Source organism: Lacerta agilis, chromosome 17, assembly GCF_009819535.1.
Source record: "Lacerta agilis isolate rLacAgi1 chromosome 17, rLacAgi1.pri, whole genome shotgun sequence".
In the NCBI taxonomy this organism is placed as follows: domain Eukaryota; kingdom Metazoa; phylum Chordata; class Lepidosauria; order Squamata; family Lacertidae; genus Lacerta; species Lacerta agilis.
This window is the reverse complement of record NC_046328.1, coordinates 2,047,691-2,075,608: the sequence shown is the minus strand read 5'-3', so window position 1 is coordinate 2,075,608 and position 27,918 is coordinate 2,047,691. Positions and strand designations below refer to the sequence as shown.

Here is a 27,918-nt window from a genome sequence, read left to right as displayed (position 1 = left end):
TAACTAACAGGACCAGTGGTCAGGGATGATGGGAATTGTGGTCCCAAAACATCTGGAGGGCCGTGTTTGCTTATGCCTGCCCTAAATAAAGCTTCCTTGCCTTCTTTAATTCCTACCTCCCCAATTCTGTGGTGTGTGTGTGTGCGCGCGCGCGCCGTGCTTGTATTTACTGTCACTTTGGCTGTAGCTATCTCTGATAACAGTTAAGGTAGATGCAAGCTAAAATCTTTTGCACCTCTCTTTCTATACACATCACACATACAGAGATGTACATGAGATGCACAGGCATATGCATGTATATAGCCTACACATTGCATTGCACATTTTATATACATACAGTCATAGATCCGGTTTTATATACGTACATACATATAGACAGATTTACGCCAACCCCTTTGGCAGCAGCTGCTGCTGCTGTCAATGCACCTCTTTCCTTATTTGCATTGATAAACAGACCTAGTTCCATGCGTGCACTCTTTCCTCCTCCATCAGCCCTGGCGGAAGCTTACCGGAGGAAAAGGGAGGTGAGCTGTCCTTGAAAAGCTGCTTGCAGGAGGCGGAGCCCCACAGTCACTCTCCAAGCGAGGAAGCAGCAGAATTTCAAACCGGTGCGTTGCAGCAGCAGCAGAGCAGTTGCCTGAGCTAAGCCCGACCTCGCCATGTCTGGGGAGCTGGAGATCATGGAATCGCAGGTGATGTGGGAGCCGGACTCGAAGCGCAACACCAATATGGACCAGTTCCGGGCAGCGGTAGCTGCTGCTTACGGGATTCCCCTGGGTGAGTCTTTGCTGCTGCTGCTGCTGCTGGGAAGTCACAGCAAGAAGAAGAAGAAGAATGGTGATGGCAATGGTGGTGCCTTTGCGCTTCGGTGCAAGCTGCTCGCCAGGGAATGTTCTCCTCCGCGCGCTTTCCCTGCCGGCGCCTGCCTTTCGCACGAGCGAAGCCCCCAAGGGGCTTTTGCATCAGGCGGGGATGAAGGAGTGCGGCGTTTGTGTTGCAGAGCCTGGGAGGATGCGAGGCTTGGATCTTTGGGGCTGCCGCCGGAGGGATATAAGGAAGCGTCCGGCAGATTAATCGTTGCACCGGGGAGGGTTGCTTGGGCATCCTTCCTTCTCCAAGCGCCGAGGGAATTCTTTGGGCGTTGGGTCTTTGCCACTGTGGTTAAATGGAGCCTCCGCGTTCAGAAGAAGTCTATCTCTCTGGGTAGCTGGTGCTTGAGGGTGGGGCGTTCACAGGGGGAACGGACTGCTGCCCTTATGGCTTGTTTAGGGGTTTTCCGTGAGCTGCTGTGGAGAGCAGTGCCCGTCCACCTGGTGCCCGTCCAATGTATTGGACTATAACACCCATCAGTGCTGGCGGGGGCCGATGGAAGGTGCAGTCCAGAGACATCTGGAGCGCATCTCAAGGCTGGCCTGGGTGGACCAGTTGGCTATGGGTGCTCTTAGGTCCAGTGACATTTCTGCGTTTGGCCTTGACAATTTCACTTTAATGGTGCTAACTTAGCATCTCTGTTCCTAGCTCAGACCCATGCCCCTTTTAAAGAAACTGTTGTGAAGTATTAAAAATAGGGATTATAATGCTCTGAGCATGTGCAGAGTATTTTCCCATTTCTGCTGAGCAACCGCCCTCTTGCACTTCAGTGCCTCATGTAGGCCTGAGGCCCGGCAACAGATTCTGAGAACCCTGTCATTGTTGAAAACCCAGCCTAGCCCTTGACTTGCAGCAGTTCCCCTGTACTGTTGCTCAGTCATGAATGTGAACCCTGTACCTGTCTGCATTTGTTGGCTTCAGTAAAGGGTGTGGTGCAGGGAAGCTGGACACTTGAAAATATTTATTTATTCAGGTATTCAGTCTCCCTCTCCAATTTTCTTTGGAATTTTTTAAACATTTTATTTTTTCAAAAATAAGATTCACGGTGATAAATGTAGATGTGTTACCAGGTAACTGAAAAGAGAGTTTCCTTGAGCAAACAGTTCTGTTCTGTTTTGCTGGTGATGGGGAGGTTAACTTTAGTCACCAATGGTCTTGCCTGTACTGAAGGGACTCACAATACATGGGCCAATATTTTCAGTATCTGATAACAGTGATATTTAATTTTAATTTTATTTATTAAATTTGTATTTCACCTGAAGATCTCAGGGTTCATCACGGCATATAAAATAATAAGACCACAAATTGCATAATAAAAACAAGAACAAAGCAAGCCAACAACAACATCCCCCTTATATAGACCTAAGCTATGGTTTAGCAGGACTATGTGAGCTTTTGCGTCCCACCTTGGCTTTTTTGCTGCCCTCTTGAGCTAAGCCAAGGTTTGACTGAATGTGCTGTCCTAACGGGAGCTGCTGGCTAAGCTGTCATCTCGCTCAACCTCGGCTGCAGCTTTGGGTCGCTCTGTGAAAAAAGCAACCAACAAAGTGGGGGATGCAGTTGCCAAAGATTCAACAATGATTTTGTAATAATGGTGGAGGGAAGGTCTAAGCACCTTTGCTCCGTTAACTTTCATGGGGGAAGGTGGCTGATCTTGTCATGGCAGGGCAACACTCACCCACAGTGTTGGACTGGGATCTGGGAGACTTGGATTCAAATCCCCACTCACTGGGTGATTTGGGCCAGTTCTGCCTCATGGCCTAACCTACCTCACAGGGTTGTTGTGAGGATAAAATGGAAAGGGGAAGAGGTGTTTACACCACCTTGAGACCTTTGAAGGAAAGGTGGGATATACATAAAATAAATATATATACATATATATATTTAATTGGGCTATCATCTCCTGTCCTTTAGTCCTTTTTCTTTTTTTCCCTTGTCCCACAGAAATAAATCGACTATGCAGCCCCAAAGCAGTGGATTAATGGCATCTGTTTACCTTAATAAAGCCTTGTCTTACCTGTGAAGCTTAGAATGAGGTGGAAGAGTAGAGCGTGCTGAATTTTTCAACTTTCAAATTCCCAAAATGAGCAGTGCTAAAAAATTCTAACATGACTTAGAATTCAAACTATATTTTGGTTAAATTGATATGATTTAGTTTTGCTTGGTAAATTAAATTTGTGTAAAATTGCATCAAAATCATTAAAAAGGATTGTCAAGTACTCACATATGTATTATATATTAATATTTTTATCTATATATTATACATATTTTATATTACCTGACACTTTCAGAAGGTAAAATTAAAGTTTTTGGGTGTTCCGAGAGCAGTTTATATCCTTTTTAATCAGACATAGATATAGCAAACTAAATGTTGTCCAGACACAAACGTAATAGCAGATTTGAATTCCTCACACCCAAAAACATATTTTTAAGATTCCCTTGCTGAAGAAATTTGCAAGAATTAAGTTTCTCCCCCTGAAATGACACACCCTTGTGGAAGAGTTCTAAGGTGGTGGTATGGGTTGTTTCACTTTGGGCTGCAGGATGCATTTCTGAAGCTAAAACCAAAATTCTGCATTACAAGTAGAAAATCAAGTGGGTTGAGGTAAGACTTTCTCCTCGAGGAGTTACTTCTTTTTTTACATACTAGGATGTGGGAGACCAGTAAAAAAGGAAGGAGAAAGGACATTCTTTACTCTGAGTCTGAAGTGATCTAGTCCATTCTTCCACCTTATTTATAGACCTGAAATGGGGACAGTAACAGGAGCATAGGAAGCTGCCTTATATCAGTTTGGGTTACTGGTCCATTTAGCCAGGTACTGCCCACACTGACTAGCAGCAGTTCTGCAGGCTTTCAGGGAGCAGTCCTTTGCAGGCGCTAACTTGAGGTGCCGGGGATTGAACCTGGCCCTGGGACCTCCTGCTTGCAAAGCAATTGTTCTGCCATGGAGCTACTGATGCTCCCAGTGAATATAGGAATCAGTCTTCTACAAAGTCATACTATCAGTCCATTTAGACCAGTCTTGTCTCTACACTAAACAAACCTTTGGTCCTCACCCTGCACTCAGCTCTCACCTGTGCCTCCTAGAAGCATGCAACAGTGGCCACACTCTGGGAAACGGTTTTGACTGGCCGGCTGATCCAGGTGTGGGTAGCTGATGGGTCTCAAACCCACAGTGAGTTAGGGACTTCCCCTGCATAAGAAAACAGGCTCGGAGGGTTGAGTGGACGAGACCAAGAGTGGGTCCAATGGTCAAGAAGGCAGTTTCTGCACGTGCTGTACAGGGAAATGTGGGGCAGAATGGGGCTTGTCAACCTGGGAGGCTTAGCCCACCTAGGAGAAGGAAAGGTCTGATCCCAAACCTCTGCTGCCTTGTGGGATATCTTTGGGAGTACCGGTAGCATACACTAGTGAGTAAACCCTACACAAATCCGGAGTGGAGTCCCTAAGGCAGTTGGATGGCACCTTGTACGCCTCCTTTCAGCAGCTCCTGCAGCCAAGCTGGTGTCAAATGTCTTGCTCTGCTTTCCTTTGGACCACATCAGCCAGGCCAAGGTGGGGGCTTGTCATCTAGGCGAGCCAGTGTGGTGTAGTGGTTAAGAGCGGTAGACTTGTTATCTGGTGAACCGGGTTCGCGTCTCCACTCCTCCACATGCAGCTGCTGGGTGACCTTGGGCTAGTCACACTTCCCTGAAGTCTCTCAGCCCCATTCACCTCACACTGTGTTTGTTGTGGGGGAGGAAGGGAAAGGAGAATGTGAGCCGCTTTCAGACTCCTTCGGGTAGTGAAAAGCGGGATATCAAATCCAAACTCTTCTAGGCAGCCCAGGACCTCCATGCACACAGCCCAGGCTTGTGCCCCAGGTAGGTCACCTGGGTGCTGCTACTGCAGCAGTGTGACTTCACCCCTGGAGGGGCACTTCATTGTCTCTCCAGGCAGGCGGCTGCCAACTCACAGTGGCTCTACACTGACTGGCAGGGTTTCAAGCAGAGGATATTGCTAGCCCTACCCCAAGATGCTGGGGATTGAATCTGAGGCCTTCTGCATGCAAAGCAGATGCTCTCCCACTGAGCTGCAGCCCTTCTCCTCACAATCTCGTGGGAACCTCTTCTGTGCAAGCCCTTTTAAAGTGAGTGGAATCTGCCAATACTGTAACTTGCTCTTCTTCCAATGGGTTTTGCAGTGGATTCTGCTCTGGACCAGATCTGTCCATATGCCACATTATTATTGTATTATATCATATACTGCTTACTTGCCAAAGTGGCTTCTTAGAGGTTTACTGGTTTTAAAACCAATTAAGAGAAAGATAAGCATGCATAATTGGAATACTCAATAAAGCAGTTCCACCATAACATTAAAATAAACACCCACGATTAAAGTGTGCAATAGCACACTGCCATTAAAACAGTTCAACAGTTAAAACAGCAATTAAAACAGGAAGTTTAGGTCAGGAGAATGCTTGTCTAAAGTGGTGTGTCCTCAAGAGCCAATGCAATGTCAGTGGCACCCAAAACCTGCCATCTGAGGTGGAGGGCTGTTGTTTCTCTCCGCTTCTCCATACACTCATCTCCATTAAACTGTGGCCTTACAGAAATGTGGAGGTTTGCTCTTTGGCGGTCCTGGGGGGGGGGCATATCTCCCGGACCATCAGAGCTGAAGATTAATTGCCCTGCCCCCAGCTGCCCGCAATCCACATTCTCCAACATTTTGCTCCCTAGGAAAACAGCAAAAGGGTTGTTTGTTTGACCTCCACCTTTTATACTGGCTAAGGACACACAGTCCTGCTTGATTTCCATAAGATCCTCAGGTGTCTTTACGGGAGAAGGCAATATTAACCATTTCTCAGCAAGCAAATATGGGAGCTAATGACTTATTGAAGAAGAGAGAAAGAAGCAGGTGGCTTTCCCAGTTCAGCCAAGATTGGAATTGTGAAGTGGTGGAGTCTTGTGGTGGCCTGGCATCTCCAGTTAGGACTGGCTAAAAGCTCCTATTTGAAACTGGAGAGTTACCGTAGAGACACCATGGACCTAGATGAACCAGTATTCTTACGCAGCATATGGTAACTTCCTATGTAACTCCTTGCCCAAAGACAATTAGCACCTCAGACTGTGACTTGGGCTAAGAGTTCTCTCAATGACTAATTGCCCAGTTATTGCGGGCTATCATAATGCTCTATATCGATCGGCTCTGAGTTGGGCAGGGAAAGGTCCTTCTCACTAGCCACATACATTTAAAACAGTATGTGCACTTGGGATTTGTGTAGGGTTTGTTCCTGAGCCTTTTCTTCCCGCAAGGCAGCAGAGGTTTGGGATCAGAGCTTTCTTTCTCCCAGGTGGGTTGATGAGCCCCATCTGCTCCTCACTTCCCTCTACAGCACGTGCAGAAACCGCCTTGGACTCACTCTTGGTCTCGTCCGCTCAATCCTCCAGAGCTTGTCTTCTTATGCAGGGGAAGTCCCTAACTCATAGAGGGTTTGAGACCCATTGGATACCCTCACCTGCTTTAGCCGGCCAGTCGAAGCCATTTCCCAGGGTGTGGCCACTGTTGAAAGCTTCTAGTGCAGGGTGGGGACCAGAGGTTTGTTCAGTATAGAGACAATACTGTACTAAATGAACTAAACCAGGGTAGACAAACTACCCCAGAAGGAGCATGGCATGCCCCCCACCACCTAACACCTCATAGTCCCAATAAGAAGTAAGATTCATATTTATATCCTTCTTTTCTGTAGGATAGACAAAGCAGTTTATAAGAAGATAGGGCACACACACATTATTTTTGTGTCCTATCAAAATGAAACAGAATAAAATTGGAAACAGCCCAATAACAACAACAAAATGGCAAAATCTGAAACAATTAACCTTAGGCAGCCAAATCTTAGGCTGCAGATCCCTTGCATGTTGTGTTATAGATTATCATTGAAATAAAGATGTCTATATTTACCTTACAGCCAACTACAATGAATTGTACCATTGGTCGGTGAATCACTATGCAGATTTCTGGGCAGAATTTTGGAGGTTTAGTGGGATCGTCTTCTCCCGCCTTTATGATGAGGTAAGCCATTAGGGATCTGGTCCTCTTGCTGTATTCATTATTATTTGGAAAGATTTAGAAGCCACTCAGTCAAAAGGCTCTTGGAAGCCGTGCACATAATAAAATTGTAGCTAAAGCACAGCTAAAATACACCAAACAGATATACATACACCAAACAGACACACACACACACACACACACACACACACACCAGTATACAATAATGATTAAAGCACAGTTTTTAATTTCTAAGATTTTGCACTGCATCCAGCATTCTCTGCTAGTGCAAGTGTAAGTCTGCATGCTGCACGACAGAGAAATCCAGTGCAATCAAATATGGATTTAACATATAAACCTTTTATTTTTTTCTATTAGTAACTGCTTGTTTGACCATATCACAGGTCTGGAAGAAGTCATCAGGCTTTTCTGTAAATATTTTGTTCAATAATGTAAAGTTTATTCTCATTTCTGAGAGATTGAATCATAAGTTACTTGCAGGTTGTGGTACAGCTAAACTTCTGGATTTTGCCTCCATTTGGCAACCATTTGTTACTTATATGACAGGCCAAGCACAGGGATGGCAAGTACTGATGAAACATGGCTTTATTTGGTATTTATAATTTTTTTGGTATTCTCTCTGTATCAGGTTGGTTTTTTTGCTATAGCATCTAATTCACTGGGTGGTCTTTGTTTTATGAGGTAATGGATGTAAACCTTGGCTTTCTGTTTTGTACAATTTTCTTTTTCTTTTCTTTTTTCATATTTAAATTACGTTCATGATACAGTTTTGAAAATTTAATATCTCTGAGCCGAGCTGAGCCAAACAATCTATAGAATCTAATTAAACAGTTCAAGAACACAGTTTAAAAGCAGCAGTAAAGTAACCACTAATACAGTACTAATAAAACAGTGTGACCTTTAATTTTAAAACAGCATCAGATCTGCTACAAGCAATTTGATGCAAGTGGATCTTCAAACCACATTTAAGAAATGGGACATTTTTCTCAGTGGAGAGGTTACATTAAGTAATTTGTTTGAATGCTGAATGTGCAAAGACAATGGATAAAACAAGCACCCTTAGATGTACTGGTGGTTAAGTGTTTAATGGTTATTGTATTTGTATTTGAAAACCAATAAAAAAGTTTAACAAAAGAAAGAAACAGGACATATGGGGTGAGCCCTCTATCCTTTTGGGGACAGGGTTTGAGTTCCCAAAATGAGGGAGGACATGTAGGTGAGAAAGTCCTGTCTGTGGAACTGGTTTTGCAGGTGAGCCAGTGAGCAATTTGGGTTAAAACGATGCCCTGTAGCAGGTGATGTGGGAGATTTTTGCCTGACTAAGAATGGAGTCAAGTTCATCCTTCTGTCTCAAGCACCAGCGCACTCCTGGCTTGCGCTGGCAGCAAGATTAGGTGGTGCATTGCATGTGGAGAGATGCCAGTTGTCAATCTGGTCCACCACGTCAAAGTGAAACACAAGAATATTGGGGAGAGATGGGGAACCCTTTTCTCCTTTTCTGGGCTTATGCAGGAGAAAGAAAGCTGAAGTGGAGGCCTTTCAGTTGGAGGCTGGGGCCCTCTCTGCACTATACATTTAAAGCACAGGTGTATAACCTCAAAGAATCCTGGGAGCTGTAGTTTAAGGGTATTGAGTGAGTGAGTTAGGAGGCCCCTATTCCCTTCCCAGAGCCACAGTTGCCAGAGTGATGGTTTAACAGTCAACCCTCTTCCAGGGACGAAACTGTCACCAAAGACCCAGTTTGCCATACACCCCCACATGTGTTCGTGTATGCACACACACACACACACATACACACACACACACACACACACACACACACACAAGCACAACTCAACACGTTTGTTGATAAAGGGCATAAAAAGTAGTTTGAAATAGGCTGGAGAAGAGATAGTCTCTCCAAATAGTAAAATTGTCTGTGTATATCTATATCCTTCAACCTTAAGTAGATCTTCTCAGAGATCTTCTCAGAGATCATTTGATGAATTCTAAGAAGTATTATGACTGTATGATATATTATTATTATTATTATTATTATTATTATTATTATTATTATTAACAACAATAATTATAATAGAAACTGTGATAATGATCAGGCACATGCCAGAGAGTCCTATTGAACTTAGTGAGACTTACTTCTAAGTAAAAATGCTTAAGATTGCAGTATAAGACTGCAGAATCTTTACACAGTTACCTGGGAGTAAACTCCATGGAATTCAGTGGGACTTACTTCTGAGTAGTAAAGGCATGCAGTTTAAGGCTCTAAGGAATAAAATGAATAAATACTTCACAAGTTTCCTTAAAAAATGCTGGCTGCTGAGCCATTGCAATTAAAGAATTTAAAGCAGATTGGCTACATTTTCCTTCCAAATTACAAGAAGGGATAAATACAAAGTGCTTCGTATATCAGCATCACATTTCTTTCATTACAGGTATTTTATTTTCAGTATAAAGAGGACTCAGTTTTTGTAGCTGATTGTATGCAGCAGTGCCCTCTTTATGTATTCACATGGTGTAAACATGTATGTTGTCCTCTAGATCCAAACACACACACACAGAACACACAATACTCCAAAGTGCTTCTGTTCCCAAAAAGGGCAGGAGGTGGTGTTCTGATATCTTCACCACTTTTAATTGATCTCTGAGATGTTGAGGGAAGCAAAAGAAGAAGAAGAAAGCAAGCAACCAAACTTTCCCTTTTCAACTTTGCTTGGAGAGCAACCTTCTCCAGGATTTCTCTTTCACACACAGTTCCAGAAGCAGACAGGGGGAAAGAGGAAGGTTTCCCTGCTTCCCCATGCAAATGAGCATCCCTCTGGTGCTCAGCAGCCACAAGGAGGGGCATTGTCGGAGGACCCCCTCCCAAGCTGGGAGCCTCACTGCTGCCCCTTGAGGCTTCACCCAGGGCTGAGAACCTGGCTAGCCCCCCCCCCTTAACAACTTTGGCCTTGCCCTCTTCTCATGGAACTCTGGAAACTGCAGCTCTGTCAGGGGAATAGGGTGGGGGGTCTTCTAAAAACACTCAGCACCCTGAACAAACGACAAGATTTTTGCTTGGTTGGTGGCGGGAAGCCGTGACTGTTTAACTTCGATCCACCAGTACACGTTGACTCTTAAGACTATCTGCTAAAGAAGAATTTTCGAAATGGGGCCCTTTCCTGGTATATATACTTCATCTGACGTATAAACCTGTATAAATAAACCATCTACAGAAGAGATTATTTTGAAGCAATTGTATCATTTGAACTACTATCTAGTATTATTTTACTTCTGTGGCCTGAGTTCTTGCCCTTCTACCATTTCCGTGTGACTGTTTAACATGGAATATGGGGCCCAAGCTGTGGGTCAGGATGAGCCCCATGGCTGGTAGTGCCCAGTTCACAGCCTTGAAGGTTGAAACTGAAGTGGGGCTTTGGTAATGGTTGCTTGCTATTCCTCCACAGCAGGGCAAGCAACCATTTCCATGGTTGGGGCCAAACAACTGTATGCGAGATTTAAAAAGGGGCAACTTTGGGACGAGACTTTTTAAGGGGATGAAGCAACCCTAGACCAGCCTTCTTCCAACCTGTCAACCTCCAGATGCTGTCAGAGTGAAACTCCCATCATCTCTTGCGGAATTTATATTGCTCTGTTCAATTTTGAAAAGGCTTTGTGTGTTTTAAATAGAAAGCAGTATTCTTTTAATAATCTCTTTTAAAATGGTAGTTTTTGTTTAAGCTGGCCAGGGACCTCGTGTGAAGGGCAGGTAAGAAAACTTACTAACTAGACAAATAAAGCTTTGTCCTGTTGGCTTTGCTGGCTGCGGCTGACAGGAGTCCCCCAACGTCAGGAGGGCCACCGACTGAGAGAGGCTGTGTAGCAGTGAAGAAGATGCCTGAAGCAGTGTGGGCCTTGAGGCACTGTGGTCTCTCATGTGGGACTCTGGTAATGGGGAAACAAGCCAGCCTGCATTTTGGAATGTGCCAACTCTTCTGCACCCCAGTAGCAGATATGACTGTGAAGCTCTTCTTTCCTAAGGATGCCCGCCATTTTTTCCACCAGGTGATTGACCCTTCCAAGGGCATTGCAGATGTTCCGGAGTGGTTTAAAGGCAGCAGGTTGAACTATGCAGAAAACCTCTTAAAGCACAAAGAAAACGATAAAATTGCGCTCTATGCTGCACGTAAGTAGTCATTGCGAATCTTTGCTCTTGTGACACCTGTGATACTTCTCTCTCTCAATTTTCTGCCCGTCTTTTTATTGCGCTTTATTGATAATAACACACACATTCATACAATTAAAGAACAGTAAATATTAGCAACAGTCAGCCAGCAGTCAACTTGCGGAGTCAACCTTGTGCTGCTACCAATATTTCTCTTCATTGCAAAACACTTCTTTCTATAATTTTTGCCTCTGGAAGACTCCTCTTTGTGAATTTGTACTCCCCTTTCTCTCTTTTTATCTGCTTGACTTGCAGCCCATTTCATAAGGAGTACCGGGTACTTAAACAATCATGCCATTTTTTTGGGTGGGGAGGGAGGCAGAGTATATTGATTAGCCTGGCAGTGAGTGTGTCTGTTGGGCAGACTTGCTCTGGGCTTCCTCTTGTTGCCAAATGCTTCTATCTACCATGCTGCCATAGAGACTCTTTCCTGCCACTGCAGCCTTTGCAGAGAGATTGCAATCGTCCCAAACTAGTTTGTCAGGCAGCCCTTTGCCTAACCTGCTCTCCCCTCGGGACTTTTCCTCCCGCCTGCTGGAGACTGGTTGTCTTAAGTAAACCAGACTGTTTGCAGAACTCCTGGTTCCCACAGTTTCTTGGGGGCACTGCTTCCTTTTTCCTTCCTGCAACCTCTGTGTTTCCTGGCCTGGTGCCCTTCAGGTGCTGCTGAACTCTGGCTCCCACCAGCTCCCTGCTGCCCAGTGGAGGGCACACATCCGGTTGGCGGAAGGCTGCCATTGACCCATCATGGATGGTGACAGGTTTTTTGGATGAGTCTTCATCTTAATGCAGACATGCAAATAATCCAATGAAACCTGCCTAAGCACGCCAGTTCCGATCACTTAAGCGTTGCAGCCCAGCAGATGACCACTTACCAAGGTTTTGCTGCAGGATGGTGGCCTTTCTGCACAGGGGCTTGGTCTAGATGGCCTTGTGAGGACCCTTCCAACTCAACGATCCTACTTCACAGGGGCAAATTGGTGGCAGTCAGGCCGTATGTCATGTCTCAGCTAGGGGGGGCTCTCCTGAGAGGAAGACCCAAGCAGGCTAAGGACAGGCGCCATCTGGGGGTGAGGCGCTGGGATCCTGTGGCGAGGCCCATGAGGGACCACCCCCACCCAGGATGGGTTTGGCTTCTGACATCAAGGCCAAATGGGGTCCCAAGCCGAGGGGAAGGTGGAAACCTGCCCCATCTGGAGAAATGTCCAGTCCTCTGTTTTGGTCTGCTAGCTTGGACCCTGACTATGGACTGTTCTGCCTCTTTGCTGATCTTTAGTTTTGGACTCTGACCTTGGGCTGGTCCTGGATGCTACCTATTGGTCTTGCTGCTGGCAAGTCTCCCTGCTGGCTCAGGAGCCCAGTGGGAGCTGGAGACTGTGCACCCTGGGGTGGTAGGTGGAGTCACACAGCCTTGTGGGACTTGGGTCACCTCTGCATCACACACTTAACGCATGCGGCCTTCCCCCTAAAGGATCCTGGGAACTGTGGTTGACCCCTCACAGCACCTATAACAAGCTACAGTTCCCAGGTTACTGGGTGGGCTTGTGGCAGGTAGCCACGTGCTTTAAAGTGTGGTGTGTGGAGGCAGGGGAACAAGAGAGCTTTGCAAAAGGAGCTGGGTGTGTTGTAGTGCAGATTTGCATCATGAGCAGGTAACAGGATTTCCCACAGGCTCTCTTTGATGCCAGGTGTACCCATCCCTCCTCGAAGTGTGCAAGATACAGGGGTGTATTGCTAGGCTGCGTCGTTCCCCTCCTCCTCCTCCTCCTCCTCCACCTCCTGGTTCTTTATTCTGCTTAAGGAGATTTAAGGGCTAAGCTGGTGTGGGGTTTTTATAGCTCCTGGTTTAATGTCAGAGCAGGGCTTAAGCGGTCTGGCACCCAGAAGGACCAGTGACGGTCCTTGCCATGTGTTTTGAGACTCTTTTTTGGGGGGAAGCTGGAGACCTGCAGCAGCCCCCGCCAATTCCTTTGAAATGCCTGCACAAGCAAGGTTTTTGTAGCGCTTCTGGTCCTCTGTCCTCCTTGTGCTTAGAAGAGCAGCTTGTTGCTGGGCTTTGGGGCCGGGTGTGTGGAAGCTCTGGCCCTCCAGGGGTTGCTGCCTGCCCTGGTCAGAGTGGCCAGTGGTCAGGGACGGTGGGAGCTGTACTTCATCTGTTTGGCAGTGGAATGGGCTACCTCAGAAGGTTTCCAAGCTCTATTCAAAGTGTTGCTGCTGACCTTTAAAGCCCTAAATGCCCTGGCCCTTTGTAGCAGAAGGAGCATCTCCACCCACATCGCCCAGGAGATAAGGAGATAATAACTACTATGCAACTTTTACAAGACCCCTGAAGGAAGCCTTGTATAGGGAAGTTTTAGTGTTTGGGTTTCATATAGTTTTTTATATGTGTTTGGAAGCTGCCCAGAGTAGGGCTTTGACATCGTGGTGTATCGCCAGCCAGACATCGCGCTTTGGCGATAAACGTAATGTTGAAAAAAAGCTGCATTGTCCCCAGCCGGTGAGGTGCCAGGTGAAACTGCCAGCTCTCACCCATGGGAGCTGAGGCGCTTTCACCTCAGCCCCTCGCGGGCTGCGGCCAAGGCAGCTGTCCCCTGCCCCCAGCTGAGCGAGCCCCGAGTCCCCACTGCTCACAACGACTCCTACTCTTGTGCAAGTAGGGAGCGGGTATGGGGCTCTCTCAGCTGGGGGGGGCACTTTAACGGAGCTCCTGTGAGCTGGTGGTGGGCCGGGGGCTCCGTAAAACTGCTTTGCTGAGGGGAGGGCAGCAGTGCACCCCCAAGCCAAGAGGTTTAAGGAAGCAGAAGGAGGAACAAGCTGCATCGGCAACTAGAGTGATGGCAGTTTTCACCAGCGGTATATCTCTGGTGAAACCGTCCCTGCTTGAGTCCCTCTAACTCAGCTCCCGGCTAGTTTGGTTCTCCCTCAGCGCGGTGACGGTTTCACCAGTGATATACCTCTGAGTGAGGCTGTCATTGTGGTCCCCCTCCCCTCATACCAGTCCTGGGCAATATATTGATATATCAACCAGTGGTTGGGGCAACCTCCGTCAGATGGGCAGGGTACAAATAAAATAATAATAATAACAAACAGTTTTTAAGCAGATGTTGCAGACACACCGTCAGAAACTCTTTAGCTTGATCCTGCATTGCAGGGGGTGGGACTGGTTGACCTTTGGGAGGGCTTTCTACTACAGTTCCATGATTCCAGCAGGTTCACATCCCTGATGCAGGGAGAACTATTCCCCTCCATCCCGTGTAACAGGAGCCTGTGCATCTCCCACATTCCTGCCTCTCAGCTGAAGGGAGCTGGGGTCCAACGGCCCATGCCAGGTCACCGCTCTCCCAACTCCTTCCTTACTGCACTCTGGCTGGCATAATGGCTGCCAAAACCAGAGTAGCCCTGGCTTTTTTATTCTGCAAATAAAAAATACTTTGATACTATACTGTACTGCAGAGGTTTTCCACCTTTTTGAGTCCATGGCTCCCTTGACCAATTACATCCTTTCTGTGGCACCCCGTGGGGGCCGCTCAGGAGCCCAGTTGGGTCACCCTTTGCCGGCAGAGCTGGCAGCCTCTCACCCTTTTTTCGAACACAGAGACTGGCCAAAAGTGAACGTGAGGCCAGCACCTTACCTTGGGAGGCAGCAGCAGGTGCTGCTGGGCCTGCAAGGTGGAAAGGCTCCCAGGCAGGCCTTGCATACAGCAAGCACAAGAAAGACCAGTGCAGCACCTGCCTGGCCAGCCCCAAAGGCACCATTCGCCTGGGGAGCTTGTAGCTAGGGCTGTTGCAACAAACAGCTGTGCAAGCCTTTGCAAGGCAGAGATGCGAGAGATAAGAGGAGAGAAGAAAGAGGGACAGAGGCCAGCATTGCTCACAGCACCCCTGACCAACATTCAAGGCACCCCAGGGTGCCACGGCACACTCGTTGAAAACCACTGCTGTACTGTACTATACTGTACTAAACTGTATAATTATTTTTTTTAATTTTTTTTATTTTCCAATAACACAAAGCAAAAAACAACATTACACAAACACAATAAAAACATAATACATACTAGACAATAAACAGCATAAAATAAAAAAAACAACGAAAAAACATATACAAACCTTAATAAACACCTATCTTTGTTTTCCTTCTTATTTTTAACTTCTCTCTCAGAGGACTTCCCCTGTTCCCCCCACTGCCTTTAAAATCACATATACTCTTTAGGTAGCTTTATTTCTTTTCCTTTTAACATTTTCCAAATTTCTTAATGCTCTCTAAATTTGAATTTGCTTAATCCAATATAAATCATCGTTTATATTCTATATCTTAAAGTATTCTTATACCATTAAGTCTACCACATCAAAAATTCCTTTTAAACCATTTTATCTAACATTAAACTGCTAAAGCCGATTCTTCTAAATAATTCTGCTCAAATATTCAAACATTCAATTTAACACAATTAATTAAATAGTCCTTAAATTTCTTCCAATCATGCGACACCTTCTCCTCCCTCTGGTCTCGGATTCTAGCGGTCAGTTCTGCGAGTTCCATGTATTCCATTAACTTCATCTGCCATTCTTCCTAAACTGTATAATTATTTTGATACTATGCTATACTACACTCAGTGCTATTTTTCTTGAAAAAGGGGTGCCAGAGCTCAGCACGAACTTCTCCCTAGTTCTCTTAGAATGGCAATGGCACCCGCCTGAGAGGTTCTGGAGTTGAGCTCCGGTGAGCTCCAGCTGAAAATAAAGTCCTGACTACCTTACACTGAAATGCTTAAATGTTTCTTTTATTGTCCTTGAACCTTCCTGCCACACATGCCATCCTCTCCTGCCACACCAGTGTGGTCTGGCATCTCCAGGTAGGGCTGGGAGCCCAGGAGAGCTGCTGCCAGTTGGCGTAGACAATACTGAGCTAGATAGACCAATGACCTTTCTGGGCATAAAGCAGTTTCCTATGTAAACTAGATAATATTTTCAGTTTGTTCAGGTGAGAAGGCACAATCCCAAACTAGGGAAATCATTTCCACAAGGTGATGCCATGGCCACTAACTTGGACTTCTTTAAAAGGGGGGTTAGACAAATCCATGGGTGGTGAGACAATCAGTGACTACCCTCTTCTGTTTCTAAACCAGCGCTCTAACCACTGCACCTCCCTGGCAGTCTTTTGCAGCTGCTCATTGGACGCTGCCCAAGTCTTGCGAACGAAAACTCTTTCCTTGCAATCGCCTCCCTCCCTCCCGCCTGTCTGGTGTTCTTTGCATCCTAATGTAAACTTGCCAATGATGGGGCTTGCCTCCTTCAAACTTTCCCCTTCTCCTTCCACAGAGGAAGGCAAGGAAGAGATCGTGAAGGTGTCTTTTGAAGAGCTGAGGCAGCAGGTCGCTCTCTTCGCAGCAGCCATGAGGAAGATGGGTGTGCAAACAGGAGACAGAGTTGTCGGTGAGTCAGCCTCCCTTTTTGAAACGCCCATCCTCTAGGTAAACAGAGGCTGGGTACTTGGGATGCTAAGCTGCAGGCACCCCTGATTTTGTGCATACATTCATATGAAGGAACCTTTTATGCCTTGTGTTTACCTTGGGATGAAGTGAAATCTTGGAGCCCTGGCTCTTGGAGGGTTCTCAGACTTCCAGCTCCAGAGGGGAAAAGAGTGAAACCAGCATCTTGGAGCAGCATCTGCAGGCAGCTCTCCAGATGTTTAACAAACTCCAGCTCCCATCAGCCCCAGCCGGTGTCTGATGGGAGTTGTGGTCCAGCAATGTCTGCAGGGCCACAAGTTCCCCATCCCTGCAATAGAGGAAGATAGTGATGCTTTGACAAATCGCGCTCTTTTGCTGCCTGCCATGTTCTTTGCATCAGAACCTGACCCCTCTTGACAAGGCCAAGGACCATACAAATCTGTCTGCACTTCCAAAATTTGTCAGCATGAAACAGGACTGCTGACTGGGTTACAAAGATCGACTAAAAGTCTTGCTGACTCTTACTTGCATCTTATGCAGTTCTCAGAACAGGCACCTTTCTCCCCTGCCCCACTCACTCCTTTTTGAAGTGTTGAAACTACTAATACAGTTACAGTTGCATTTGTTTATACAGCAGGGATGAGGAACCTGTGGCCCACTAGATGCAATTGGACTCTCAAATCCCATTTGCCCCAGTCAGCATGCCTAGTGGATTGCGGATTATGGGAGTTGCTGTCAGGGCCATCTTAAGTAAATCCGGCGCCCTGGCGCGAAGATCCCTCCGGTGTTCCTCGCGCTCTGCTGGGCAGCCGGAGGGCACGGAGGGGCGTGTGGGACGCTGCCAGGTGTGCTCCGCCTCCGCATGCTCAGCCGAAGTGGCGGCACGGCGCTGCCGTCCAGGGAGCCTTGGCTGCAGCACCGACAGGAGGCTCGCTGACGGCCTCCCTGCGTCTGCAGCCCGAGAAGAGGTGTGCGAGAGCATCGCTGCCGGCGGGGCTGGAGGGTGCAGGCACCCTCCTCAGGCCATGGCGCCTTGCACCAGTAGCCTCAATGGCTAAGACGTCCCTGGTTGCTGTGCAGCAACATGTGGAAGACCACATACTGTATCCGCTTTCTTTGCTGTATATGAATAACAGCCTCAGCCTCTGTGTGCTAAACCTTATGTAGCCAAAACAGCACCATCCACATGCAGCAGGGAGGTATCAGCAGAGTTGGGTGAACCCCTAAGTTTGCAGAAGGAGCCCCAAAATAGCCCTTTGGCAGAGCTCAAAGCATCACAGTAGCCTCTTACAGACGTGCCTCTGCCTACCAGGTGCCCTCCAGATGTTTGTTTGGGTTATTTAAGAAATTAATATGCCTCTTGATTACAACCATCTATGCAGAAGATGCAATGCAGAAAAGGGCAAAAATCTGTTAAAACTATAAAATCAGATTTCAGTTAGAATGTCTGTTGGCTTTTTAAAAAAAACCTTCAGTAGGTACTGGAATTTCAACAGGGAGGGGAAGCTGTCTGAGGTCAACTGGAAGAGAGTTCCAAAAAATTGATTTGATTTGATTTTGATTTATTACATTTTTTTATTCAAATGAATCCCAAAGTGGCTTACAAACAATAAATAATAACATGCTAGAACATGTTGTAATAAACATCACAAATACAGAATAATTAACAAATCATCCATGAAACAATTACTCTGTTAACAAAGCAGTGACTAAAAAATAAGCGAAACAGCACAATTAAAGCGAGTCATATTATCTGATTAACAAATCAATGCAGTGTTTATAATCCATAAAACAATATTAAGAAAATAGCAGCCAAAAGTTAAACTAAGTGCTGTTCAGTTTCATACACGCATTCTCCACACCCTCATGACTCATAATCCCCCACTCAGTTCAGCTCATTGAAATACAGCTCATTAAAACTGGACACGTGGCGTTGAATGCACAGCTCCTGGTGGGTTTGAGCCATGGGGGACCACTAACAGTGGCTCCAGTGAAGACTAGGTGATCAGGTAGGGATAGATGGCATCAGGTGGTCCCTAAGGTATCCTGGACCCAAGTTACAAAGGGTTTTGTAAACTAATACCAGAACCTGGGACTGACTCCAAGTAGCATATGAACACCTGGGAAGGCGGAGGTTTCGTCACCACCTTTCCCTTGTTCTTCCTGGGGTGCTGGCATGCCTGTTGCAAAAGCCAGTTTAAATGTCCTCTGTTGTGTGAGGCAATGTGGCTTTCGATGCCCCAGTGCTGCAAGCATTTCTGCTGTTCCCTGCCTCCCTCGCAGCACTTCTTGAGCAATGCAGGTGGGTGAAGAGGAGCGCAGTTGCACAGCGCTCTCTGGTTGCGCAGAAAAGGTTTTACAACTTCTCTCCTCCTCCTTCTTAAGACACATTATTTTTAATTCCAAATATTACAGAAAAAAAAGAAACTGGTTTGGGTCACATCAACAATGACCTGTCAATCCAGTCCAATTGAATTGAATTGCATTGAATTGAATCGAATCATACAGAGACCATGTGTCCAAATAAATATCCAAGCACCATTGAGAAATGGATGGTGGGTGTTTATCTCTCTTGAAGTATAAGTATCTTTGCAGGCATAAGTGCTCTCAGGATCCACTTTTGTTGCCCTCTGACCAACTTGGTCCTGATTTGGGGTGGGGGGTGGGCTGAATGACCTGGGACCCTTTCAGTCTGCACACCCAGGTCAAGTTTATTAACAGTTCAGATTCACAGCTGGGGTGGGGTTACATTATTTTGCCTAGTGCCTTTCGTGGGGAGGGGGCCCTAGATCTGGAATGCAAAGTAGTGGACCTCCAGCAATCTTGCCAATTACCTAAACACACACAGAAATCTCCATACAGAGATTCATAACTTACATGCAAGTAACCTGCCGGAAATGTTGGCTTGCATTTTTACCACTACAGTAGTTGGATTAGTGTGCAAGTTGGGTTAACATTTTAGTAGTACTCTGCATAGCTTTTTCTGCCACGTTTCTTGTTCCGTTGACCCTGTTCCAGATGACTGGAAAGCTCCACCCCAATAGTTTAAAAACCTACATGTCCGATGAGCCATTCACCCAAATACCATTTGGGGGGGTCTGTATCATTACCATGCCATAATTCACCATAAGGTGTGCTTTTAAACAGTATTCAGAAAACTCCTCCAGCTGTCTTCTCAAACTTGCTTTTGTTTGGGACAGATGTACAGTGTCGTTTGCATATAGTAAAACAGAAATACTGTATTGGCCCGAATATAAGCCGCACCTTTAAAATTGGAGGGGGGAAAGAAATAAAGAAAACCCTCCTGAATATAAGCTGCTCCATTCCTCGCTGCTCCTGGCTGCATACTGGGCGGGGAGCCGTGCTGGTGTCAACATCCCTTCCCCTTTCCCGGCCTTGTTGCAGAGGGTGGGGGGGGGGGCTACGCACAGGGCTGGCGCTGCTTTGCCGCACTCCTGGCACTGTTTGCCCCACGCTCCTGGCTGCATACCATAAGGTTGCGAATATAAGCTGCACTTTAACTTTTCACAGTCAGAATTTGGGGGGAAAGGCAGGCTTATATTCAGACCAATACGGTAGCTTTTAGGGAAATGGTAAGTTGGAGATGTTATCCTGACAACATCGTTGTGTAACCTCTTTTACTGGATGGCACAGAATCCATAAGATACCTATCTTATTGCACCTTTGGTCAGGTTTTAATGAGTACACCTTTTATGAGAAGAGGAGGTCTTTTCTCTTGCATGGGAAACTGCATCAAAAGGCTGTCAACTGCAAGCGATTCCAGGCCATTGCTATTTTGGGGTGGGATTCTGTCACATACTGGCAAATTCAGGCTGCACAATTATAGTTGACTGGGAGGTCTTCAGCAGCAAACCCCCCCCCCCAATATGTGGGAATGCATTGGGAAGTGTGGGGTGACACTTGCTCTGATGCAACATTGTTTAGCCTTCCTGGAAACTAAGAAGGGTGAATGCTTCTTAACTAGCCAGAGGGTCATGGCTGAGTGTCAGAGAACCTGCTTTGCCGAATGTCCCAGGTGCATTGCCCAGCAGCATCTCTAGGTAGGGCTGGGAGAGAACCCATCCTGAAACCTTGGACAGCCACTGCCAGTCTGTGTAGGCATTGCTAAGCTACAGGGACCTTTGTTCTGAATTTGTATAAAGCAACAACTTGCATCTGATTTCCCTGCTAACAAAGATGGACAGTGAAAGATACTCGGAGTCCAGTGTGACTTTCATGCTCTTTATTCAGCTCATAGTAGTGAGGAATGTAGTTCCCCCAAAACGTTTGCTTTATATACACTATTTACACAATGGGCCCCATGTGATTGGCTAATTCCGGGATACTCCTGTATGCCAATCAGAGTGCGGATTCACTTCCACCTGGAGCTGGATTGGGTGGCTCCTGCAGACCAATCAGACTGCTGCAATCTCAATCCTGTTGTTCTGGGACCAGTCAGACTGCTGCAATCTCAATCCTATTGTTCTAGGACCAATCAGACTGCTGCAGTTTGGATCCTATTCAACTCAGTACATAACAGACAGGTTGTCCAGAAGTGTACTCAGTGTGCTCTAGGGCCAGCAACTAGGATTGGCACCATTGGGCCTGATCCCTCAGCAAGGGCATCCTCCTGGCCCCCAGAGCCTCTTGCCCTGCTGCTCACTGGCCCAGAGGGAGAGAGCACCAGGGATGACGGGCTGAGCCAGAGTAACCCCAGACTCCATTTTCCTGCTTTTGGTGGAGGTGTCAGGGAGTAGGAGGAGAGGGGCCCACAGTAGCTTGGCATGCAGGTGGTTTTTTTGCGCATGAAATATTATTTATCAATATTTTATTTCTCAACTCCCCCAATAAGATACAAGCCCCTCCCAAAACCCTTTTGGAGTGCAATTTGAGCATGAAAAGAGCATGCGTTGTCATTAACACCTTACGTAGATGTTGACAATCATCATTCAGGATTTGCTTTGTATGCAACCTCTCCACATGGCATATGGGATGCTGGTGGCTGTGTCAGACTTACCCCTTCTGCAACATCTGCATCAAGCATTCAGGGAGCACCATTTCAAAGCTGGATGTGAGGGCGATCTGGCTGCGACATCTGTCACCCCATTGATCGCCAGGGTGGATTCGGCTGATCTGGCTGGCTAGGTGGGTGTCCCCTTCCTCCCTCACTGCTCCATGTGCGTCCCTCCCGAAGCTGCGCGCTCGGTGGAAGAGGACGACCATCCCAGATAGAAGGAGTGTACCGTTCTTCGGTCAAGGGTATACGATAGCTGCGCTCCCCTGCTAGAACCTCCAAACAAAGACCTCACCCATTCAGCCATGCGCACAATTTTCCAAACTCTTGAGGCCACTTCCAACCTGTATTGCTGAAGCTGTGCAGTTGTGGGCGTGACAAGACACCTGGAGGGCAGCACTAAAAAGTAGGCACTGGAAAGGGGATTCTCATGCCTGCTAGCTCCACTTCCTCCCCAATGAGGCTAATTCCCCAGATTATAGGTAGAAGAGTTGAAATGTACCTTGGGGCCTGAAAGAACATGTTTTGTTGCATATTTACCCCTTAAGTACAACACATACCCTCACTGAATGCAGCTAGTTCCTGCTCTAGGCAGCAATTTTGCCAATGCCTGCAATCTCACAAAAGGAAGTCCTGCAAATGAATTCACCATGCAACTGGTTTGGAGATTGAACTTTAAACTGGAAGTGCAGGAAATGGTACTTTCCCAGTTTGTCCCCCCCCCCCCGCTAGCCTGCTCCTCTTCCAGATGACACTTTTTTGAGGAGGGTTGGCTGTGCAGGAGCCTCTTTCCTGCAAACTCATCTGGCCCCTGTAATTCCCCCAATCTGCCCTGGGAGAAAGAAAAGGTGTAATTTAGGCATAGGTGTGATGTCAACACATCTAGGATGTAGATAGGGGTGTGACTTAATTCATCTCCTGCCGTGGGGTAGGGCCATAGCTCAGTGGCAGAAGGTCCCAAGCCTGTCTCCAGGTAAGGCCGTGAGACTCCCCTGCCTGAAGCCCTGCATAGCTGCTTCCAGTTAGTGTAGTGAATATGGAAATAGATGGAGCCCTGGTCTGACTCGGTTAAGGCAGTGTGGGCTGCTCCCCTGCACAGGGCATACCTGTAACAACAACAACATTAACATTAACAGAACATTTATAAAGGTACTGACTGGAAAGTTCCTTAAAAAGCAACTGTACCAAAAGGAATTACTGTGAAAATAAGAAATATTGGGAACACACACACCAAATTTTGTCCTCACTCAGGGTGCTGAATTACTTGGTGTAAGAGAGCCTTCTACTTTCCATCTAATTCAACTACCCCAAAAATGGAATTATGAACTGACCTACAAAACTGCACAAATTTACCCGCAACCCCCACTCCCTTCTAAAACCAATATATTTGTTGGTTTATTATCACTGCCTCTCAGCCTAACCTACCTCACAGGGTTGTTGTGTGGGGAGCGGGAGAACCATGTACACTGCCTTAAGCTCCTTGGGAGAAAAAGGTGGGATGTACCGGGAAATGGAAAATAACTAAATACTATTTTATTTATTAAATTTGTATCCTGCCCTCTTCCCAAAGGTCTCTGGGGCAGTAAATGCATCTGTGAGCAATTCAGTACCATTAAAAATAAAGTAAAATAAACATATTTAAAACAACTACCGGTATAGGTACCCAAGACCATTTAAGAACAATTAAACAGAGTAAACCCTAACAACTTTAAAACCACATGTAACTAAATCATGGGTCTGGATAGACCCACTGAAACAAAGATTTTCAGCAGGCATCTAAAACAGTACAGGGAAGATGCCTGCCTAATTTCAAAAGGCAGGGAATTCCAGAGCACATTAAAGAAATGACTCCTCGCAAAAAGGGAGTTGAGCAGCGTGTCACCCTGGCAAAAGTGAAAGTTCTGCAGATGGAGGTGGTAGAAGAGGCACATAAGAGGCGATCCTGGGAGTAAACGGGCCCTAAGTCATTAAGGACTTTATATATCCATAGCAACACCTTGAACTTGGCCAGGGAGCATATTTTGCAGCTATTTGTACACGCAGTATTAAAGTGACTGAAATGACAACAATAAAATGAAACTTAATGGTGCAGCTCAGAAATGAATGACTGGAAAACAAGCATCCTTTGCTAAATTCCCTAGGAAAATAGGAAGCTACTTTTCTAGTCAGTCATTCAGACCACTGGTCCATCTAGCTCAATATTGTCCACACTGACTGGCAGCTGCTCTCCAGGGTTTTGGAGGGAAGGACATTCCCAGCCCTTCTTGGAGATACCAGGGATTGAACCTGGAACCTTCTGCATGTAAAGCAGATGATCTGCCTTTAATCTATGGCCTTTTTTGCATGCTATGCTGTTTGAGGTGCAGTGATAGGCTGTGGAAGGAGGGGAGGATGAGAGGAAAAGCTTGGGATCTGCGCCTCTTGGGCCAACCTGCCTTTTGCTTGACAAACATTGGCCAAGATCCCTTGCTGGAGCTCTGGGTTTCACATGCCACCTTGGCTCCCTCCTGCCCACCGGCGGCTGTACGTGGGGGAATGTGATTCACCAAGTTGGAGAAATGACAAAAAGTGTTCTAGCACGATGGGAGGAGGAGGAGGATGAGTTTGGATTTGATATCCCGCTTTATCACTACCCGAAGGAGTCTCCAAGCGGCTCACATTCTCCTTTCCCTTCCTCCCCCACAACAAACACTCTGTGAGGTGAGTGGGGCTGAGAGACTTCAGAGAAGTGTGACTAGCCCAAGGTCACCCAGCAACTGCATGTGGAGGACGCGAACCCGGTTCCCCAGATTACGAGTCTACTGTTCTTAACCACTACACCACACTGGCTTCTTTGAATGTGGGCTTGTTTGCCATCATGCCACCTGGGTGCAGGTTTCCTCCAGTGTTGTAACCACTGCAATTCCTAAAACTGTCCTAGGCTACTTGCCCAATGGCATCCATGCAGTAGAAGCAATGTTGGCCGCAGCGAGCATTGGCGCCATCTGGAGTGCGACGTCACCGGACTTTGGCATCAACGTAAGTAACTCCTTGCAGCTCTTGTTCTGAGGAACCGTGTCGCCCCTTCCGGAATGCTGCTCCCGGGAAAAGGCACCTGGTGCTGTCACAACCAGTTTTTAGGTGCCAGCCTGAGACACTGTTATTTTGCCAAATTAGCCTCTGCTGTACTGCTCACCCATAAAAGTGTTGAGGGCAGGTCTTTTATTCTTAATTTGCCTCTTAGTTAATTTTGCTTGCTTGTATTTTAACTTGGTTAGATCGTTTTGAGACTTTTATTTCTGCATAAAGCAACCAACGAATGCAGTGAATAAAAGAGGGTGATCATCTTCTGTTACCAACTGGCACTCTGCTACACTGGTTCAAAAGTGATGAATTTGTTTTTATTTTAAAATAAAGGCCTTTGCGGATGATTTGATAATAACTGTGGAAAATACAGAATAAAGTGTAGAAAAAATATTAGAAAAAATTGTTGAATTTGGGAAAGTGGCAGGATTTAAAATAAATAAAAATAAAACCAATATGTTAGCCAAGAACATGTATTTACAAGAAAAAGAAGAATTACAAATAAATTCAGGATTAATGATAGTTTTTTTTTTTTTAAAAAAAGAAATAAACCTTTTATTGGCATCACATACAAACATACTCTGGTTTCTCTTCAGATCGTATAAATCTTTCTCCTTTATATAAGGTAAATAAGGTTAAATATCTGGGAATCTGGCTAACGAACAAAAACAGTAATTTATTCAATGACAATTATTCAAAAATTTGGGGAAAAAATTAAAAAGTTGGAAATTTGGGACAGGTTGAAATTATCATTCTATGGTAGAATCTCAGCAGTAAAGATGAATGTACTTCGCAAGATGATGTTTTTATTTAAATGATACTGGTGATTGGTGGAATGGGATGCTTTAAAACCTGGGAAAAGATCTATCAAGATTTGGCAATATAAAAAACTGAGAATTAAACACAAACTACTAATAGATAGTAAAAACAGAGGGGGGTGGCATTACCTGATTTGAAATTGTATTATGATTTGGCCTGTCTAAATTGGTTAAAGGAATGGATAACATTGGAAAATGCTGACCTATTGGATTTAGAAGGTTTTGACAATCATTATGGGTGGCATGCATACTTGGGTTATGAAAAGGTGAAAGTCCATAGAGGCTCCCTTAACCATATTATAAGGAAACCTTTTATAAAGTGTGGGAAAGATGTAAGGATTTAGTAGAACCTAAAACCCCTTGGTGGCTATTGCCTTCGGAGGCCTTAGCAGTCAAGAGGAAAAATATGGAAACCTGGGCTACACATAAATACGTGTTAGAAGAAAAAGGTAACAAATTGAAACTGAAAGATTATGAGGAAATAAAGCACTACCTGACAGGATGGATTCAATATCATCAACTAAATATTCAAGTTAGATAAAAAAGAGGTTTTGCAAAAGAATCGTCAATGATAGATAAAGAATTAATACAGAATAAGAGGAAATAACAGCAGAGGAGGGACAAAATTGGCTGTTGCTCATGCACATCATTGTAAACCAGGGAAGGAGAATGGGATCTGTAGTCCACAAGTGGAGGGCGCCATGTTAGTTATTCCTGCTTTAATGTTATATTTGAAAGTGCTAAGAAAATAGTGCTTTTGCAACAAGGATAACGTTTAAAGAGTCCCAGCATTTTGCAGTCTGGGGGAAACTAATGTTCTCACTTACTCCTGTTAATGGCTGTATTAATGTCTGTCTGTCTCCTTCAGGGTGTACTGGACAGATTTTCCCAGATTCAGCCCAAGTTGATCTTTTCTGTTGAAGCTGTCATTTACAACGGGAAAAAACACAACCACTTGGAAAAGCTTCAGAACGTCGTAAAGGGTACTGGCCGCCTTGTGCACTTGTGGGAATTGTTGAATATGGGGCATTGCTTCTCTCTTCCATCCCTTCATTAATGTATTAAGGATATTATTAGCTTTGCGCCTGAGGTGTGCAACACTGCCCAGCCCTCTGATGCCTGAAAATGGCTGCATATGTACCACTGCTGAAGTCCTAGTTGCAGGGCCGGCCCTATGATGAGGCAGAGTGAGGCAGCTGCTTCAGGCAGCAGATGCTGAGTGCCATGGGGCCTGCCCTGTGCTCCCTACACAACCTGGCTGCCCTCAGGCACAGGGAAATATACTTTTCTGCCAGCAGTGTTGGGGTAAGGTTCAACTGCCAATCCAGTTGGCTTCTGCATGTGCCTTGTGGGAGGCTGCTATCTTGTCCTTTGCCTCAGGCAGCAAAACGTCTTGAGCCGGCCGTGCCTGGTTGGTTTCTTATGCCTTGCTTGAGTTGTCGGACTTCAGCACCTAGTGTTGTGCAAAGCCCTGGACTGCAGACCTTAGACAGGTTTGTCCTTTGGCCCACTGGTGAGTCAGAGCTTGGGAGACTGGGCATACTAGAGCACAGCCAGCATGGGGAGCAGAAAGGGGTCAATGTGGGCTTCACAAAAACAGATTGCCGTGCAGAGCAGTGCCTGCTTGTGCCCTTGGCAGCAACAAGCCTCCTGAATAATCTAAATAACATTCACCATTTGCTCTATTGGGAAGGAGCGATCCTAAACTGTGGAATCATTTCCACAAGATGTGGTGATGGCCACCAACTTAAATTGCTTTAGAAAGGGATCAGGCATGACTGTCTTTGATTGTTGCGAGGTAGCAGTGGGGGAGAATTATTGCACTTGCGTCCTGTTTGTGGGCTTCCCATAGGCATTTTGTTGACCTCTGTGGGAAGCAGGATCAGCCTTTGGTCTGATCCAGCAGGGCTCTTACTATGTTCTTAATGATCACAGGTGCCCCCCACTTTTCTTCCTCTGCTCCTCTTGCATGTCTGGCTTCAGCAGACATTTTCTGGTTTGTTAAACCTGAGTTCCCTGTGACATCAAGAGTCGAGAAACAGCAAACTAGGGTCAAGCTGGCAATCGTGGCTGGTAGGCAGTGTGGAAATCAGTTTCCCAGTTCTGAAACCATGGAAAACAAGGAACTCTCCACTGAAGCACATGAGAGGTGGAAAAGGAGAAACTAAATTCATTACTACTCCAGTAATATTTAACATGTGGTCTAGGTCACTGTCGAACAAACTATGGTTATAGGAAGACACTAAAAGTGGAAACAGTTGTCATTTCTCTCCATTTAACCCTTGAATTTTTGCTTTCTTTCAGGACTCCCAGATCTAAAAAAAGTTGTGGTGATCCCATACGTTTCCTCGAGAGAATCTGTAGACATTTCCAAAATTTCGCACAGGTATAAAGTGGGCTGGACAAATGTACATCTATTTATCTATTTTTTAAAAAGCAGTTGGTGTCATTGAATC

The 27,918-nt window shown here is 45.9% G+C and overlaps 1 protein-coding gene across 1 annotated transcript in view; it reads left to right on the top strand.

The window, feature by feature from the left end:
- The first annotated feature begins 593 nt into the window (after nucleotides 1-593).
- The window catches only part of AACS (acetoacetyl-CoA synthetase), a 53,340-nt gene continuing 26,015 nt past the window's right edge, over nucleotides 594-27,918 (top strand). The window contains 7 exon segments of the mRNA XM_033174703.1: nucleotides 594-777; nucleotides 6,819-6,922; nucleotides 10,961-11,081; nucleotides 16,437-16,550; nucleotides 24,502-24,599; nucleotides 26,331-26,445; nucleotides 27,767-27,848. Coding sequence (XP_033030594.1) covers nucleotides 660-777; nucleotides 6,819-6,922; nucleotides 10,961-11,081; nucleotides 16,437-16,550; nucleotides 24,502-24,599; nucleotides 26,331-26,445; nucleotides 27,767-27,848 — 752 coding nt within the window. The 5' untranslated portion in view covers nucleotides 594-659.